Raw genomic sequence first — 14,851 nt, 5'->3', positions numbered from 1 at the left:
TCGTGATCTTTACCTTCGATTCCTCCAATTCTCCTCTGTAGCCTGCCACGGAGAAGGGGAAAAAGGGTGGGGGGAGCGAGTGGCAGCGGTTTTTTAGTGGGAGCAATAAATTAGGGAATGTCAGCGGTAAACCACGACACAGACGCACACAGACAGACAGACAGACAGACAGGGGCGCGCGCGCGCACACCTGCACGCACGCCCCGCGGCCCGGCCCGGCCCGGCCCCGCCTCCCGCGGCCCTCCCGCCCGGCGACAGCCAATGGCGCGGCGAGTCTCCCGCCCGGCGGGGCGTATCCGCCAATGGGAGCGGCGGGGGCGCGGCCCGGCTGGCTCCGCCTCCCTACTTAAGGCCGGCGGTGGCCGAGGGTCGCTCAGTGGCGGGAGGAAGCGGCGCGTGGGGGTGAAGGCGCGCGAGCAGCGGCGCGCGGCGACCCGCGCACGTGGCCGCCCCCGCGCGGCGCGAGGGGAAGGCGGAGGCGGGGCCGGGGCAGCGCCCGCCGCGGGAGGGGCGGCGGCACCTGCGGGGCGGCCCCGGCGCGGCCACCGGCGAGCGGGCGGCCGAGGGCGCGGAGCGGCGAGCCGAGATCCCGCGCAGCCCGCCCGGCGTGCCCGCGGCGATGGAGCAGGACAAGTACCTGCCCGAGCTGATGGCCGAGAAGGACAGCCTGGATCCCTGCTTTGTTCACGCGATGCGCCTCCTGGAAGACGGTGAGGCTCCGCTCCGCGCTCCCCCGGCCGGGGCGCTTTTCGGGGTCGGCGCTCGGCGGCCCCGGCGGGGCGACACGGGGCGACCTCGGGTCTCCGGGCGGGCGGGCGGGCGGTGGAGCGGCCCGAGGCGGGACCTGGCCGCGCGGGGGCGGGGGCGGCGGCCGTTCGGGGGCTCGGGCGCCCGGAGCCGACCCGGAGCCCGCGCCGGGGAACCCGTCCGGCAGCAGCTCCCGGCGGCAGCAGCAGCGAGCGCCCTGCTCCCCGCCGCCCGCGCTCGCTCGTCGTGCGCCGGCTCTGCCGTGGCTGGTTCGCCTCTGCGGGAAGCGCTCCCCTGGTTCCCGGGCTCACTTACACAAAGACCGATGCTGGCGTCTCATTACGCTCGTTATATCCTGTTTTCCACGCTGAAGTAATAAGGTTTATACGGTATTACTATTATGCCGTTAACGCGACGCTGTGTTAGTCGACTGCGCGATGTCAGACATTGATTGGATGTGGCTTACCAGTTTCATGACAATTTCATCCAGGACATGATGATTTCCTCTTGGTTTTGTGCGGGGATCAGAATACACTGGTTATACATTTTGTTACTCAGTGTAATTGGACCTGCTTTCCGTGCTTTAGTTGGACTGAAGGTTTAGTTGGACCTCAGCTAGAGGTTTTTTTAAAAAGTTTATAATTTAGTCTCTCTTTTAATAACTGCTCAATCTAGTGGTTGAGTGAAGGCCTCGTGGCACAGAATTTCAACTTTTGCCGAAGTGTAATCCATTAAGTTCCTCTTACACAGGTTTTTCTTCTTAGATTTGTAATAGTCTTTTTAAAAAAACATGTTAAAGATGCATAAATCAAGACAACCTATCAAGCTCTTAAATGAGACTAAAGCAAAGAAATATATGGTCAGGCCCTTGAGAGTCACATATTCAAATGAACTCAGATTCAGCGGTGGCAAATAATTTCTCAAGTTCTGTTTATGACTTAAGGAAAATCATAACTAATTCAAACTTACCATGCTAAGCCATAAGTGTTTTTCCTCTGTCAGCAGTTTTTATATTGTCTTTCCCTAATGTATGTTCTATTGATTGTGAGTGAAGGTACTGAGTCCAGGTTTTGTTGGAGTGCTTCTGTTTGATAGCTCTGAAATTCATACTGAATTTAGGTAGGAATACAGACCCATGAATTACGCTTTTGTCATAGCTGCCTTGCTGCTAAAGAGGTAGCCATGCTGCTTTTTACAGTTGTTTTTCTAATAATCATACCATAAACAAAGTCCTTATTTCTTAGAGGAATATATTTTTTGCACCTTGCAATTCGATCTTTTCCCAGGGGGGGGAAGTATCCACTGAGAGTGTGCGTGCGTGCCTGGGAAAGGAGAGCATTGCAGGAAGGACAAAACCAGAAGTATGCAAAGAAAAGTAAAAAAAAAGGAAAATAAAAATTTTTTTAGGCATCAAGTTCATGCAGAAGTTGCATTTTGAGCAACTGTGTGATTGAAAAAATGAATAGTTTTCTCATTCCTTCTTAGCATAAAGAGGACTATGTATTATTTCACTGAATTTTTTAAAAGATGAAGGTGAGTTGTCTGAGAGAATGCTAATGTCAGATTCACACCAGGTACCTGGCATTATCCTTCAAAACACCATCTGTCAAGCTTTCGAGAGATTTGTTCTAGAGTCTAACATATGATGACTGTTAAAACACTTGACCAAGGTAAGAGTGTAACTACTTAAGAAAATGAGAATTAATGCACTACTGCTGGATGTAAATAGAAATTTATAAAATTGGCAGAATTTTTTTTTTTTTGGGTGCCAGAAGAAAATGGGATGGTGGTGCATGGATCTCTGTAGCAGTGAATAATTTCTAGTGAATTATATCCATGATGTAACATTGTTTTGAGGCTCTGGATTTCTGTTCTTTAGCATGTAATGTGTAATCAGCTACATCCATAACGATGCCAGCCAGGTGTTATTTTTATGGTGTCCTAAGCATTTTTGATTGCCAGTACATTTTGTATAAAATGCATAAGTGTAGATTTGCTTTGGAGTCCAGAGCCTCAAGCATTCACTCTGACTTTAAAGTGCTGTGTTGTTTCATGTTGGCTGCTAAAACCTGAAGTTGAGAACAGTTGTGCTGCTATGTGAAACCGCAGAAGGGCACACAAGCGATAAATATTCCAGAAAAATGCTTCTGATTTGTGATAGTGGATTTATTTGTAAAGATAAGACCACCCATTTTTCCCCAATGATTTCTTTTGTTTGCTTGATTCTGTTGCATGGTTTTTTTGTTTGTGTGTTTTGGTGTACTTAACCAATATTAAAACCAACAATTGCTTATGTTTTTAAGATGTAGGTCTGTGTCCTACAGGTTGACCTGTGTCAGATGTACACTTGAATCAGTAGCTATTGATCCCTCACCGGTGAGGGATGACTAGAAATCACTTAGTCCTTACCTGGGTGTGGTGAAACCCCCAGAAAAGGGACGTTTCCTATGGCAGAGAATTTGCGTACTTAGCAAGCAACATAAAGAAAGGTGAGTAAAAAGGTACTAGTGCTGCTTAGATAGATACAAGATGTGGAGGCAAAAACCAATTTCTTTAAAAATCACTGAGGGAATCTGGTGGATTCTGACAATGAACCTAGTCTCTAAATGGCTAATCGAGTGCCTTAATCAGAAGATACTTTATTTCCCCATGGGTCATTACCTGTTTCATATAGAAGTAGATCCTACATGATTGTTGCACTATTAGAAATGGAAAAGTCATTTGTGAGTTATCTATTAGAAGAACTTGTGAGTGGCTGATGATGCTTTCCTCAGCCTAAGTTTTTTCAAACTTCTGCAAAATGCACTGAACATCTGTATTCTGATAATATAATCCAGTCAGTAATGAAAATTTAATACCTTTTAATTACAATAGGTAGTTGAACGCTAAAGAATAGGCTAATTTCCATCTGTTGTAAAGGGCTTTTCTGTATCAAGTGAACTATTTTGTGTACTAGGTTGTTACAAGAGCTGGAAGAGTGTCCCTGTTTCATGTATAGTTTTAAACTATTTTATTGTAAACTGGTTACCAGTAGTTCTTTTCTCAGGTAAGATTGTTCTGCTTCTAGTCAGGAGATGTCCTGATGAATGTATGAGGTCGGGTAATGCTTGGTCAGATAAAAAATGTCAAAAGTGAAGAGCAGTTTTTGAGCAGTGCCTTTTGTACCCAACTTACGCTTACAATGCAGTACACTGTAGAGCTCTGGGGAGAACTGAGAGCCTCTCTGTTCTGGTACTGCTTCCTACCATGGAAGAAAATGAGCTGCTTATATGTGTTACTTTTGCATGTATGTAAATATTTGTTGCTTTGTGTAAGATGTCTGTGATTATGAAGATAAAAATAAGTGTGTGACTTTAGCTGTGAAGGTGTGGATGACATAGAAAGATACAACCAGCTGGAGCTGTTTGGTAGTTCAAAACTGGTTTTATATCAGCATTATATTTAATAGGCTAAAGTGTCAGCTAATTGTCTATATATTTTTGGGGTCAAGCAAATTATGTATGTGTGTGTGTATATATATGTGTGTGTGTGTGTGTGTGTGTGTTTATTTATATATGTGTAGCTTTGGAATATCTTGCATAGTGTATTCTTAAAGCCAGCTCCGTGTTTTGTAATATAAACATAAAGGAGAAAGACCTATTGGAAAGAGCTGGCCAAAGTAAGAGCATCTCTCCCAATGGAAATATCAGCATTACTTGGGTAATGAGGTAGCTAATTTCTCTCTCTATAATGACAGTGCAATTGACCTCAGAATTCCAGCTCGCATTCTGAAGGCAATGAGAATCAGACCTTTAACTTTAATCTTGAGTTAAGTCCCTAGATCATTCCATGTGGCATAGCATGAGTTTGTTAAACCTCCAAGTGGTGTAAATTAGATTCATATAGCTCAGCTATCATCCCCATACAGGCTTCTTGTAGGATGGGACATGATTATTCAAAAGATTAGCCTTTGCACTTCGTGAGCATTAGTACAGTCTTTCATACAAGCCTGCAGTAGCTGTTACAGCTAGTAGAAAACTGTTGACATAATGCAAATTCATTCTGTCTTATATTCAGGATTTCAACTAATATACTGGTATGTGTGGGTTTGGGGTTTCTTTGGATTACTGGAGATTGATTTTCTTTTCATATAGGAATGCAGCTTTAGTTCATGAGTGTGTGTTTCTGTTAAAAACCTGGGATGATAATTAGGTTGCTATATGAAAATTATTTGTCTTGGAAATACAGAATATAACAACCATATCCTTAGCCCTAGATGTGAAAGGCTGTTGATGAAGCATATGACCTGCTAAAACCAGGCCTCTGATACTTTCTAATTTTTATAATTTTTTTCATTGAAAACTACTTGTGAAAATATGCTTGCAAATGTATGAGTTTACTTGTCTAAACAAGCCTTTGGACTAAAGTAAGATTAATGTAAAATGTTAGCATAAATTCATGCATTAATATTAATCTGTAAGTGGTCACTATTCTGCTTATTGTTTCGTTTTTTTCCTGATGTTTACATCAGGTGAGAAGAAATCTGTATTCACAAAATAGTTGGTATTAATCATTGTTTGCTTTGCTGTCTCAAGAAATGCGCTGTAAATTCCTGGTAGCTTGTCTCAGGAAGCATGCTGATATTCAGAGCATGTATTTTAAGTATCTTGGTTTCATTAGAAACTAGATTTTTATTGATCATTTGGAGCCTTTTCAATAAAAAGTGCGAACTCTAGATGAATACAAGATACTTACGATTTCTATAAAGTAGTGATGTGCTAGGCATTATGGACTTGGTTCAAAGTTAACTAAAGTTAATGGGAATTTTTCTGTTGCCATTAGTGGGCTATCAGGCAGTCCTTGTAACACAAATATAATCGACTGACTGGTATAGCGAATAGGTTTGTAATCATGAAAATTGATAGAATATACTGCAGGTATTAGAACTGAGTTTTGGTTTTTGTTGTTTTAAAGCTGAATTTTTTTGTTGTGGTATGACACCATGTTGTGTTCATAACTCTAGTAATACTTTTGCCTTGCAGTGTAATGGAGATGAAGCCCAAGTGATAAACAGATTTATGGAAAACAAAATACTACAAAATGTTAGAATGAGTATAACAAGGCAACTGTTACGTTTATATTGACCCCAGCGTTTTAGTCATAAAAGGCAGGCTTACTTCAGAGGAGAGAAAAAAGAAATTATAGATGTGATTTTAAAAAATAAAAATAACAAAATTCTCTTTCAGACATCTGAAGCAACTTAGGACTATTTGATCTGTGATCTTAGAAAACATGTACTTTGAAACACAGTAAATTGTTTTGCAAAGAGGCAACAATGAGTGCAGTAATTGAATGTTAGATTCTGATACCCTGGTTTAAAATAAAAGGTGCTTTGCTCTTTAAAGAGTGCTGTTTGAATCAGTGGAGCTGCTAAAGTTGCAATTCTGCAAATAGCAGAATTTAGTGCCAACTGTTCAAGGGAAGGTCAAAGGCATTTGCTGAGGCTTATCTGGATGGCCAGAGCCTCATCAACCAAGTGCTGTTTTTTTAGCAACATGAGTGTTTTCCTTGAAGGAGAAGAGTATTTTTTACTTGTCCTGGGAATTCTTTAAGTAAATGTATGTCATATTTAGTCTCCTTGGTGTATATATATACATTCAGGGTACAACTGCTATAACTGTCAATCTCTTCCTCTATACCTCAAAGTAGACATTTTTAAATTCAAGAATTTGGAAAATTGCTAATATTTTTAGTTAGTACCAAGAGAAGGCAGAATACCTGGAAAGCTGAGTAGAAAATTCCAGTCAACTGTTAACTTCCTAGGCACTGAACACCTGTGTAATGTGTAGAATAGAGTGGCCATTCCTAACCAGGAGGTGGCATGATTGGGCTCCACATGCCAAAATAGATCTTCATATCCTGGCACCTTCTGGGAGAGGGTTAGTCTGGTCCAACAGATAAATCAAATTCTTCTCATTGGATGTATACTTCTCACATTTAGGCAATATGCAGACAGTATATACTGACAACCAGATTTGCTGGACCATGCTGGGCTATTTAGTTGTCTATCAAATCTGATATTATCAGCAGTGACCCATGCATGAGTCTTCTAATAAAGGTAAAACATCTGCCTAGCCCACCAAAGCAGTGCCACGAGAGTTAAACAGTTCCTTCATGACACAAGGACACCGGTTTCAAGATCAAAGTGTGAGATATCTTGGGCCTTACTTTAGAAGGCATAAATGTAGCTGCTGTTTGGTAGTTCCTCTCCAAGTTTTCTTAAAATGGGAATACATTACGCCTTCCTGTGCCTTGCAGCTGTACTGTCGGCTACACATGCTGCTTATATGAAACAGTTGTTTTCTGGATCGGCAGGGTCACTGCAGTCACCTGGCACCTCAGTTCGGGGTAAGAGTGCCTTTTCAGAAACATGCAGTTTTTAACTGTTTCGATTTAAATCTCTTTTCTCCAACAGACTGCTGAATGTGAAGGAAAATTCAGTGTTGTCACTGATTTTAGAATATACATTTGTCTTTAAAATACTTTGAGAATAAATAGTAGGAAGAGTGTTTTCACAAGGATTTGAGGTGTTAAGAAAGCGTACACAATACGGAAGAAAAAGGCTGGTTTGCAGGTGGATCCTGCTAAGCACTGTGAAGGTGTGCGTTCATCTTTTCTTCACCTTGCATTTTTCAGTCCTTGGGTGGGAATCAGTGCACTACATCAGAATAAGCAAGGAAGCAGACAGTTTTTAAAATCAAGTGTATAAAGTATGAAACTTTACTGATGCTGCAGTTTAATCTTTGGCTGTGTAAACAAGTAAGATTGTGCAGTCTGACCAGAAAAATGGAAAACCTTAATAATTGTGTAAAGATCTGATGTGCATAGTACATGGAGTTTTGGCTTGTACAATATACCTTCAATGAACACATTCTAAAACTCCCGTCTGTAAGATGTAGACTGATGCTGAATTTCATTCTAATATTTGAGATCTCGACATGAAAAGAGCTTCATAGGAAATGTGTATTATTCTTATTATTTTTAGTACAAAATTTTTCTTTTTTACATTTGCAGGCAAAAATAATCCTGGTTATTACAGCCCTCTGTAAATCCTGTCATATTTTAATTAGAATTCTGCTGGAAATGAGTACAGCTCTTTCTTTATCCTAAAAGGGCTGAAACTAATAAAAACTAGAAGAATTATTCAAGACTTTCAGCAGATTAAAAACCCCCAACTCCCCCACCCCCCCCAAAAAACCCCTCCTGAAACAATGTATGCCTGTTCCTGACTTCACAACCTTTACTTTTAAAAGAGAATTTTTTAGTTTCAATACTGAAAAAATTACCAAGCAGGACTTCTAATAATGCTAATATGGCAATATTGAAGATCATCCACACTTAATTAAGATGGTAAAAATTTTTGATTGTCATACATGGCTGCATATGATATAACCAAAGACATCTTAAAAACTTCAAATGCTCTGCTTGCAGTGGGCATTCCTGTTTACTGTTCTTGGGTTAGCATGATACAAAGGCTGAAAGACACAGGGCAGGTCACTGCTGTTTTAGAATTTCTCTGCACCTGCTGAAGTGCTCATCAGATACTCTAGCATCTATCTCTTGCTGTAAGGGTTACACTGATAGATGTAAAAAAAGTCAAAAGCTTTTGATGAATAAAATAATTTGAATTCTGGCAATCAGTGTAACTATTAGAAAAAGCAATACTGCATGCTAGTCTAGATTTATTAAAACCTGCATTCCACCTTTTTGCTCTGCTTTGGATCTGGAAAAAAATACTTCTACTTGTTTCATAGTAGAAGCATTTTAGCTTCACTAACTGGTAAAGGCAGGTGTGTCTTCAGCAAAAGCAAAAGTAGGGATCAAAGCCCCTGGCTCATAATCAGTCAACTTCCAAAGAGCAGTGCTGCAAATTAAGGAAAAATAGTTTTTCTAAGAGGTTTGAGCACTGGAGAAAGAAAACAAATCCCCTAGTTTAATGTTCCCTGGGATTTAAGTGTATGTTTCAAAGATCTCTTTCAAATACCTGAAGTTAGAGAACTTGCCATGAAATCAGGGACTGTGTGTGTGCTTTAAAATGGCTTTTGGGTATTGAAAAATTAAGTTAACTTACCTCTCACAGTGTAAATTTTTATGTCTGTGTTTCTGCTAATGTATGCTGATATTGCTGATTTTTATAAATATTTCTAAGCGAACTTGTTTGTTGAATTTTGTCTTTTTTGAGATTGTGGAAAGAACCTTTTGGTGTTGTCAGGGGTTGCTCTGAGGTCAGTGTGAGCTCTAGCTGGGGAAAGAGTGAGACTTTGTTCTTCCTAAATACTTAGGACCACACTGATTTGCTGCAGCAATGGAGCTAGTTCCCTCACTTTCCCATTTTAACTAAAACTGATTTCTCTTCAATTCTCCTGAAAGGAACAGCACCAAATTTAAGTGAATTACTGTCTCTTCTTTTGTTGTTTGAAGGGCAAATAAAGGACTGATAAAATAAATTCCAAGAGACCTTTCCCTTTCCTGTCTTCAGATAGCTGTTCAGCAAGCAAATGGAGCATTAGTTTTGGTAAATGATGCTTATTATCCTGGTGTCTCCATAGGTCTGTAGAGCTATCTAATAGCTTTAGCGTTTGCACAGATACAGATTTGCAATTATTTCACTAATACATGTATGCAAAGTAGTAGGATTTAGCCCACTGTAAAATTTGAAATAACATCTTCCTCATACTTGTAGATCCAAGTAAATATATGAATGATATCAGTTTATTACTATGCTCAAAAGCCATTGGTGGGTAATCCTCCACACTTGGTTCTTATATTGCATGGACTCCTTTTCCTGATCCTATTTAACAAGATCGTTCTGTCTTTGTAAATACAATATTGCAGAATGTCCTGATTCTCTTTGATTTGTTAGGGGTTGTCCAGATGCTGTTGCTGCTGTTACAGAAGTGGTTGGTTTTTTCTTGCTGCAAATGGTTTAGTGTGAACACCAACAGATCAGGTTGTGCATAAGTCTGTAAGAAGGGTTTTACTCATCTGTGTAAAAGGGATCCAAGGTCAGCAGTGAACGTGGGAAAACAGGTGTTTATGTTACCTATTTTGTTACTCTTCTTTTTCTGAAGACTAGCCTGGATATACAGTTGAGCTGCATGACAAGAAGATGTTCGTGCAGTACCAGCTTGTTAAAACACACAAACCATCTGTTCAGCACGAAAAGTCTCTTGCTACTCCAAAACGTATGAATAATCTGAAATGATATGTCAGTTGCAAGGGGGAAGACAGGACTAAGTTTTTGCAAGAAATATTTTGATTACAATGCTTTTTTAAAGGAATGTTTGTACTGTAAGCTGTCCAAGTGCTTCTTATGGTAGAAGTGGAAGGAGATGTTTTCAGCATAAAGTGGAAATGGAGCAGCTTGGTTTTGACACAAAGCAGGAACTTGATGTGATTCTGCATCCATCCAAACACTTACGATGTCCTGATTTGAAGACAAATATAAAATAATTAGAAGCTGCTATGAATTTTTGCCAGCAACTTTCTGGTTCTTGATGTTTCAACTCTGTCCCTTCTCACAGCCTTTATTTAGAGGTTGGGGGTTTTTTTAATGGTGAAAAAGGAGTTAGAAGGAAGAATGGGGAAAAGGGAAGAGAAAATGGAGGAAATGTATAAAAAGGAGACCAAAATAATGGGAAGATTGTAGGGGAAGTGGAAAAGGGAGTATCAGTTGAGAAACAGACATAGAGAAGAAAATGAAATAAGCGAAGAAAATACAAATTCAACAGGTGAAAAATATTCCGTTATCTTAGGTCTAAGCAACTGATGAAAGCACAAAATATTCAGCATTTAATGAGGACTTCTGGAAGCTTTTAGTTAAGTTCTATTCTGTTAAAATGGATAGATAAAAGTAGTATAATAAGCATTTGAAAATGCTGTTGGTTTATCTAAGAAAAATAAAATTAAATTCAACTCTTTCTGAAAAGCTTCTGTTAAGAATTACATAGTTTTGATACTGTTGTATTTCATGTGTTCAGAGACACACTGTGTAGGTGTCTGTGATCCATATATATGTGTTAAATTATTCAGTAATTAAACACAACAATCTATTTTGCAGTGATTCTCCCAATTTTATACTAAACAACAACTGAGATCTTCCATGTTAGTAATATTTACAGTCCTTTTAGAACACTGTGGTTAGCCAGTTGATAATTTACTTATGCTTTTTATTTTAAAAGGTAGGATTCTAAGATTGAACAGATTGAAGTTTTAGATATGGAGTTCCCTTCTTTCTTTTCATAACAATCTTTAAACGTTGGAATGGAGTGTACTAGTGTTAGGAGCTCTGAACTTGGACTTTTATTTGTATCAGCTACAACTCACTAAGTTCTCGGGCCAAAGATGAGATTATGGTGGTGGACATTTTATTCAGCCTTATGGAATTGCACAGAAGAGAGTTCAGATGTGCCAAGATTATATTGAGGAAGTGTTCAATTGTGGAGTCTGCAGGAGATTAGAGAGCAGCAGCTCTCACAGTGATGTGAGCACTGATTTGCAGCCAATTGTCCTGTGTTTTGTAAACTCACTGCTGTGCTATCCATAAACTGAAACAAAATGTTTGGAGAGGATAAAAACAACTTTGAACGACAAATAGTAAAAAGATTGCATGAAGCAGTGGATTAAAGAGGTAGTCTTGATTGGTAATTCTGAGGTAAAATTGTTTTGCTATAATGTTGGATTTTGCATCTTAGTGGCTTTCATGGTAAAAGACAACAATTGAATGACTCAAATTGGGTCATTTAAGTTTGAATTGATGTTAAGTTTCCCATCTTAATAAATATGTGATTTAAAAATATATATACACATTTTGTAAGACACTGGAAGGCTATGTTACAATTTATTTATTGGAAGGCTTTTCTGGGCACTTTTAGCACTTGTGATATTACTCAGTAAAGGGTAATTCAGGTCCATACACTGGTTTAAAGTGAAAAAGTGAAGTGAAAATTAGGAAAAGATACAATGCCATGCAAGATACGATAAGGTTATTATCCCTGCAGCAGACTCTATTGTAGCTGTCAGAGGCACAAAATGTGTGACCTAACTGAAATTCGAGGTGAAATGTTTGTCTTCCTGTTGTTTGCATTGGCGTGTGCATTGCATTGTGCATTGACGTGCTGCTTGCATCTTGTTTGTGGGGCAGGTGTAGTTCAGGGTGAGCACCATAGTCTGATTTCCTCTGGTTGTACAGGGCAGCCCGCTTGTTGGAGTACAGTGCTACTCTCTTCCCTCTAACCCCAACCATCTCCCATGCTTCTGTTTCTCAAGAAAACCAGGATTCCTGATAGAGAGAAGCATTGCTGTGTCGTAGGCTTGACCTGGCATGCAGCTGGATGAAGACCAGAACTGGGGCTCAAGGATGGACTTCAGCAGTTTGACTTAAATGAAATACCGAGTACATCTGGCATTTCCAGTCAGACTTTGGTGTTTGGTCACTTCTCTTTATATAAATTTGGTCACTTTCCTTATATAAATTAATATGCTGGGAGATAATTTTCTGCATTAGTTTCAGGGAGTGTGAATTTTTGTTGACATTTTCTTCATGATTTGTACCATTCTTTAAGAGTGGTTCAGAATCAAACTCCAGAACCATTTTAAGGCATACTTTTAACATTATTTTTTCACAATTTTAAGTCGGGGATACTGACTATTTGAAATCCATCTTAAGCCATACTTCCATATATATCAAAAAAACACTGAACTATGGACTACTACAGAACATCTTATGTTATATACAGCAGATTAATAAACTAATAAAATTGATATGCAGGATTATATTATGCATAGCATCTTCTCATTAGGTTATTTTAGGAAAGGGAGAGAACATTCATCTAGGAAAAAAACCAACCACAACAGTCTTACAGCTTTATGGTTTGATTTCTCTTGTGCCTTTCCCACTTTCCCAACCAACATAATAAAAATTTTGCCCATAGCATTCCAGAGACATATTTTTCTTATGACAATGATGAGTGTTTTCCTTCTGTTTGATTTTGACACAGGCTACAAGCCTTAGTGGTTTCCTCAGTGCAAATATTGGTTTGATAAATTTTAATGGACGTTTCATAATCTGCAGTCATGGTCATGCCTTTTAGCATATTTTTAGAAATTGCGATCTTGGGAACTGGAACAAAATTTTTGTTTTCTACCCAGGGTTTTGCCCAGAGTCCATAAAGTGCTTGGCCTTCATGTTTTACCTTAAATATAGCAGGTGAAAATTTATTGTGCTAGCCATCTTTAGATAATTGTTCTTCTCCTTAGCAACACTGGCAGTAGGAGTTCCTGTTTTATGTGAAACCACATTATTTATGGGTTTTGCTCAACTCTGTTTTTCCTCAGTTTCTGAGGAATTGTGACTGCCATATCTTTCCATACTGATTTCTGGTCACTTTTACCTCAGATAAGAACATCTACTCTGATATTTGTCTCTCTTATTGAGTCCTGTTAACGTATGGTGGCAGTTCGTTTTCATTATAATCAAAATACAGAAGCTGTTGGCTTTTAAACTGCTGCAGGGGGGCTGTTTCAGTACTCTCCAAGACGCCATGTGGCTGTTTTGGTCATGCTTATTCTAGAATACATAGAAAATGGAGATTGTTTTACTAAATAATTTATTTTCTTTTTACTCCATATTTAGAGTTGCTTGTTGTGTAGTTTAGACAGGAGTGGTCACCACTGGTTGCTTGAGATGGCCAGGTGGGATGGGATTTTGTTACACTGTTCACTATCCTGAGGCACTTTGGTGTCTTTCCATTTGTCTTGCGGGACACACAGCTTAGTTATTTTTTTCTTACAGTGTTCTCTGTTCAATTTATTGTATTAATCTTTGTCCTGCATTTGAACATCCTCCATTTGTTTCTTGAGTCTTAACTCAGCTCTCCAACTCTTTTGAGGAATGTTCCAAATCACTGGGGATTTGTTTAATTTATCTAAATGTTATTGTCTTCAGCCCTATAAAAGTGGATCTTCCTGGGACGTAATGGGTACCTTGGGTTGTTGTTTGCTGCAGCATGTGAGTTCCATGTGAGATCTTTTTATTTAACTTCCAAGCTCCTTGAATGTGAGGTTTGGCTTCTTTATAGGGCACCTTTTTCTAGCTACAATCCCAAGTGGATGGATTTATTAAAGTGTCAAATTCAGGCTGTTTCATTGAAACCTAATACTGAGTCTTCAAACAGGTTTGATTTTTTTTTTTGCCCTGAGCATCTTCCCTGGATTTGAATTTCAGTTTCTCTCTTTGTCCTTAGGTATTGTTCACATTGCTCTACACTGTCAATCTTCATTTAAACAGGGTAGAAAAATAAAACTGAAAGTTAGTTTTAGTAGCTTCATGTTTTCTTACCTTTGCTTGGGTTAAATAAAAACTATTAAAAATGTCAGAAGCTTCTGGAGATGGGTTTTGGGAGCTGTTACTGATATTTTATGGTAAGGAACCTATTTCAAAATTGTTTGATATTCTTGCACGGTTGAAAGTGCTTAGTTCTATCAGAGTCTAGTAGTGGTGGAATTAAGGATGACAGTATTTAAGAAGGTAATAAATGTCAAATAAAAATAATGAGTTCAGATGTTGCTTAGCTTAGAACAGAAGGCACAGATAAGAAAACTGGAAGCTTTCTGGTAAAAGGAACACAGAAAAAATTAACCTTTTCTAAAACATGCCACTAAAATTCCTGAGGAGGAAAATCAGTGAAAACCTCATTATTAAGTGTGTGTTATGTCAAACTTGTTAGGTGTCTCTGCAGTAAGCAAGAAGGTTATGATTGGACATTTTGGCTGCATATGTGGGGCTTGTGCATGAAGAAAGACTGTGGCAAAAATTAAGTCTAGATGCCAAAGCTAAATATCTGATATATGCTCAACTGCTGTTCCAAGTAACTCTTTTCATAACCAGCAGCTTTGTTGGGGAGGATTCTGCTCAGGCTGAACTTTGCTAGTTCACAATACAATTTGCCAGGAGAAATAAATTGGACCACACTTCAATGTTGTGGGTTTTTGCTTTGAGAATATTTTGTTGATTTCCTGAGCATAAATGTTTCATGGATGTGTAAATGAAAGGAAGTAAATTGAG

At 39.3% G+C, this 14,851-nt stretch overlaps 1 protein-coding gene across 15 annotated transcripts in view; it reads left to right on the top strand.

The window, feature by feature from the left end:
• Positions 1-541: 541 nt before the first annotated feature.
• Positions 542-14,851, top strand: part of KHDRBS2 (KH RNA binding domain containing, signal transduction associated 2) — a 339,817-nt gene continuing 325,507 nt past the window's right edge. For 14 of the 15 annotated variants that reach the window (XR_004239381.1, XR_004239382.1, XR_004239392.1 and 11 more), the window contains exon 1: positions 542-710. Coding sequence is in view for 1 of the 15 variants with exons in the window: in XM_032104702.1 (XP_031960593.1) it covers positions 620-710 (91 nt within the window). In the remaining 14 variants the exon portion in view is untranslated. The remainder of the gene's footprint in view (positions 711-14,851) is intronic. The other variant, XR_004239393.1, reaches the window with a different exon arrangement.

Source organism: Corvus moneduloides, chromosome 3, assembly GCF_009650955.1.
Source record: "Corvus moneduloides isolate bCorMon1 chromosome 3, bCorMon1.pri, whole genome shotgun sequence".
Lineage (NCBI taxonomy): Eukaryota > Metazoa > Chordata > Aves > Passeriformes > Corvidae > Corvus > Corvus moneduloides.
This window is presented reverse-complemented; position numbering and strand designations above follow the sequence as displayed.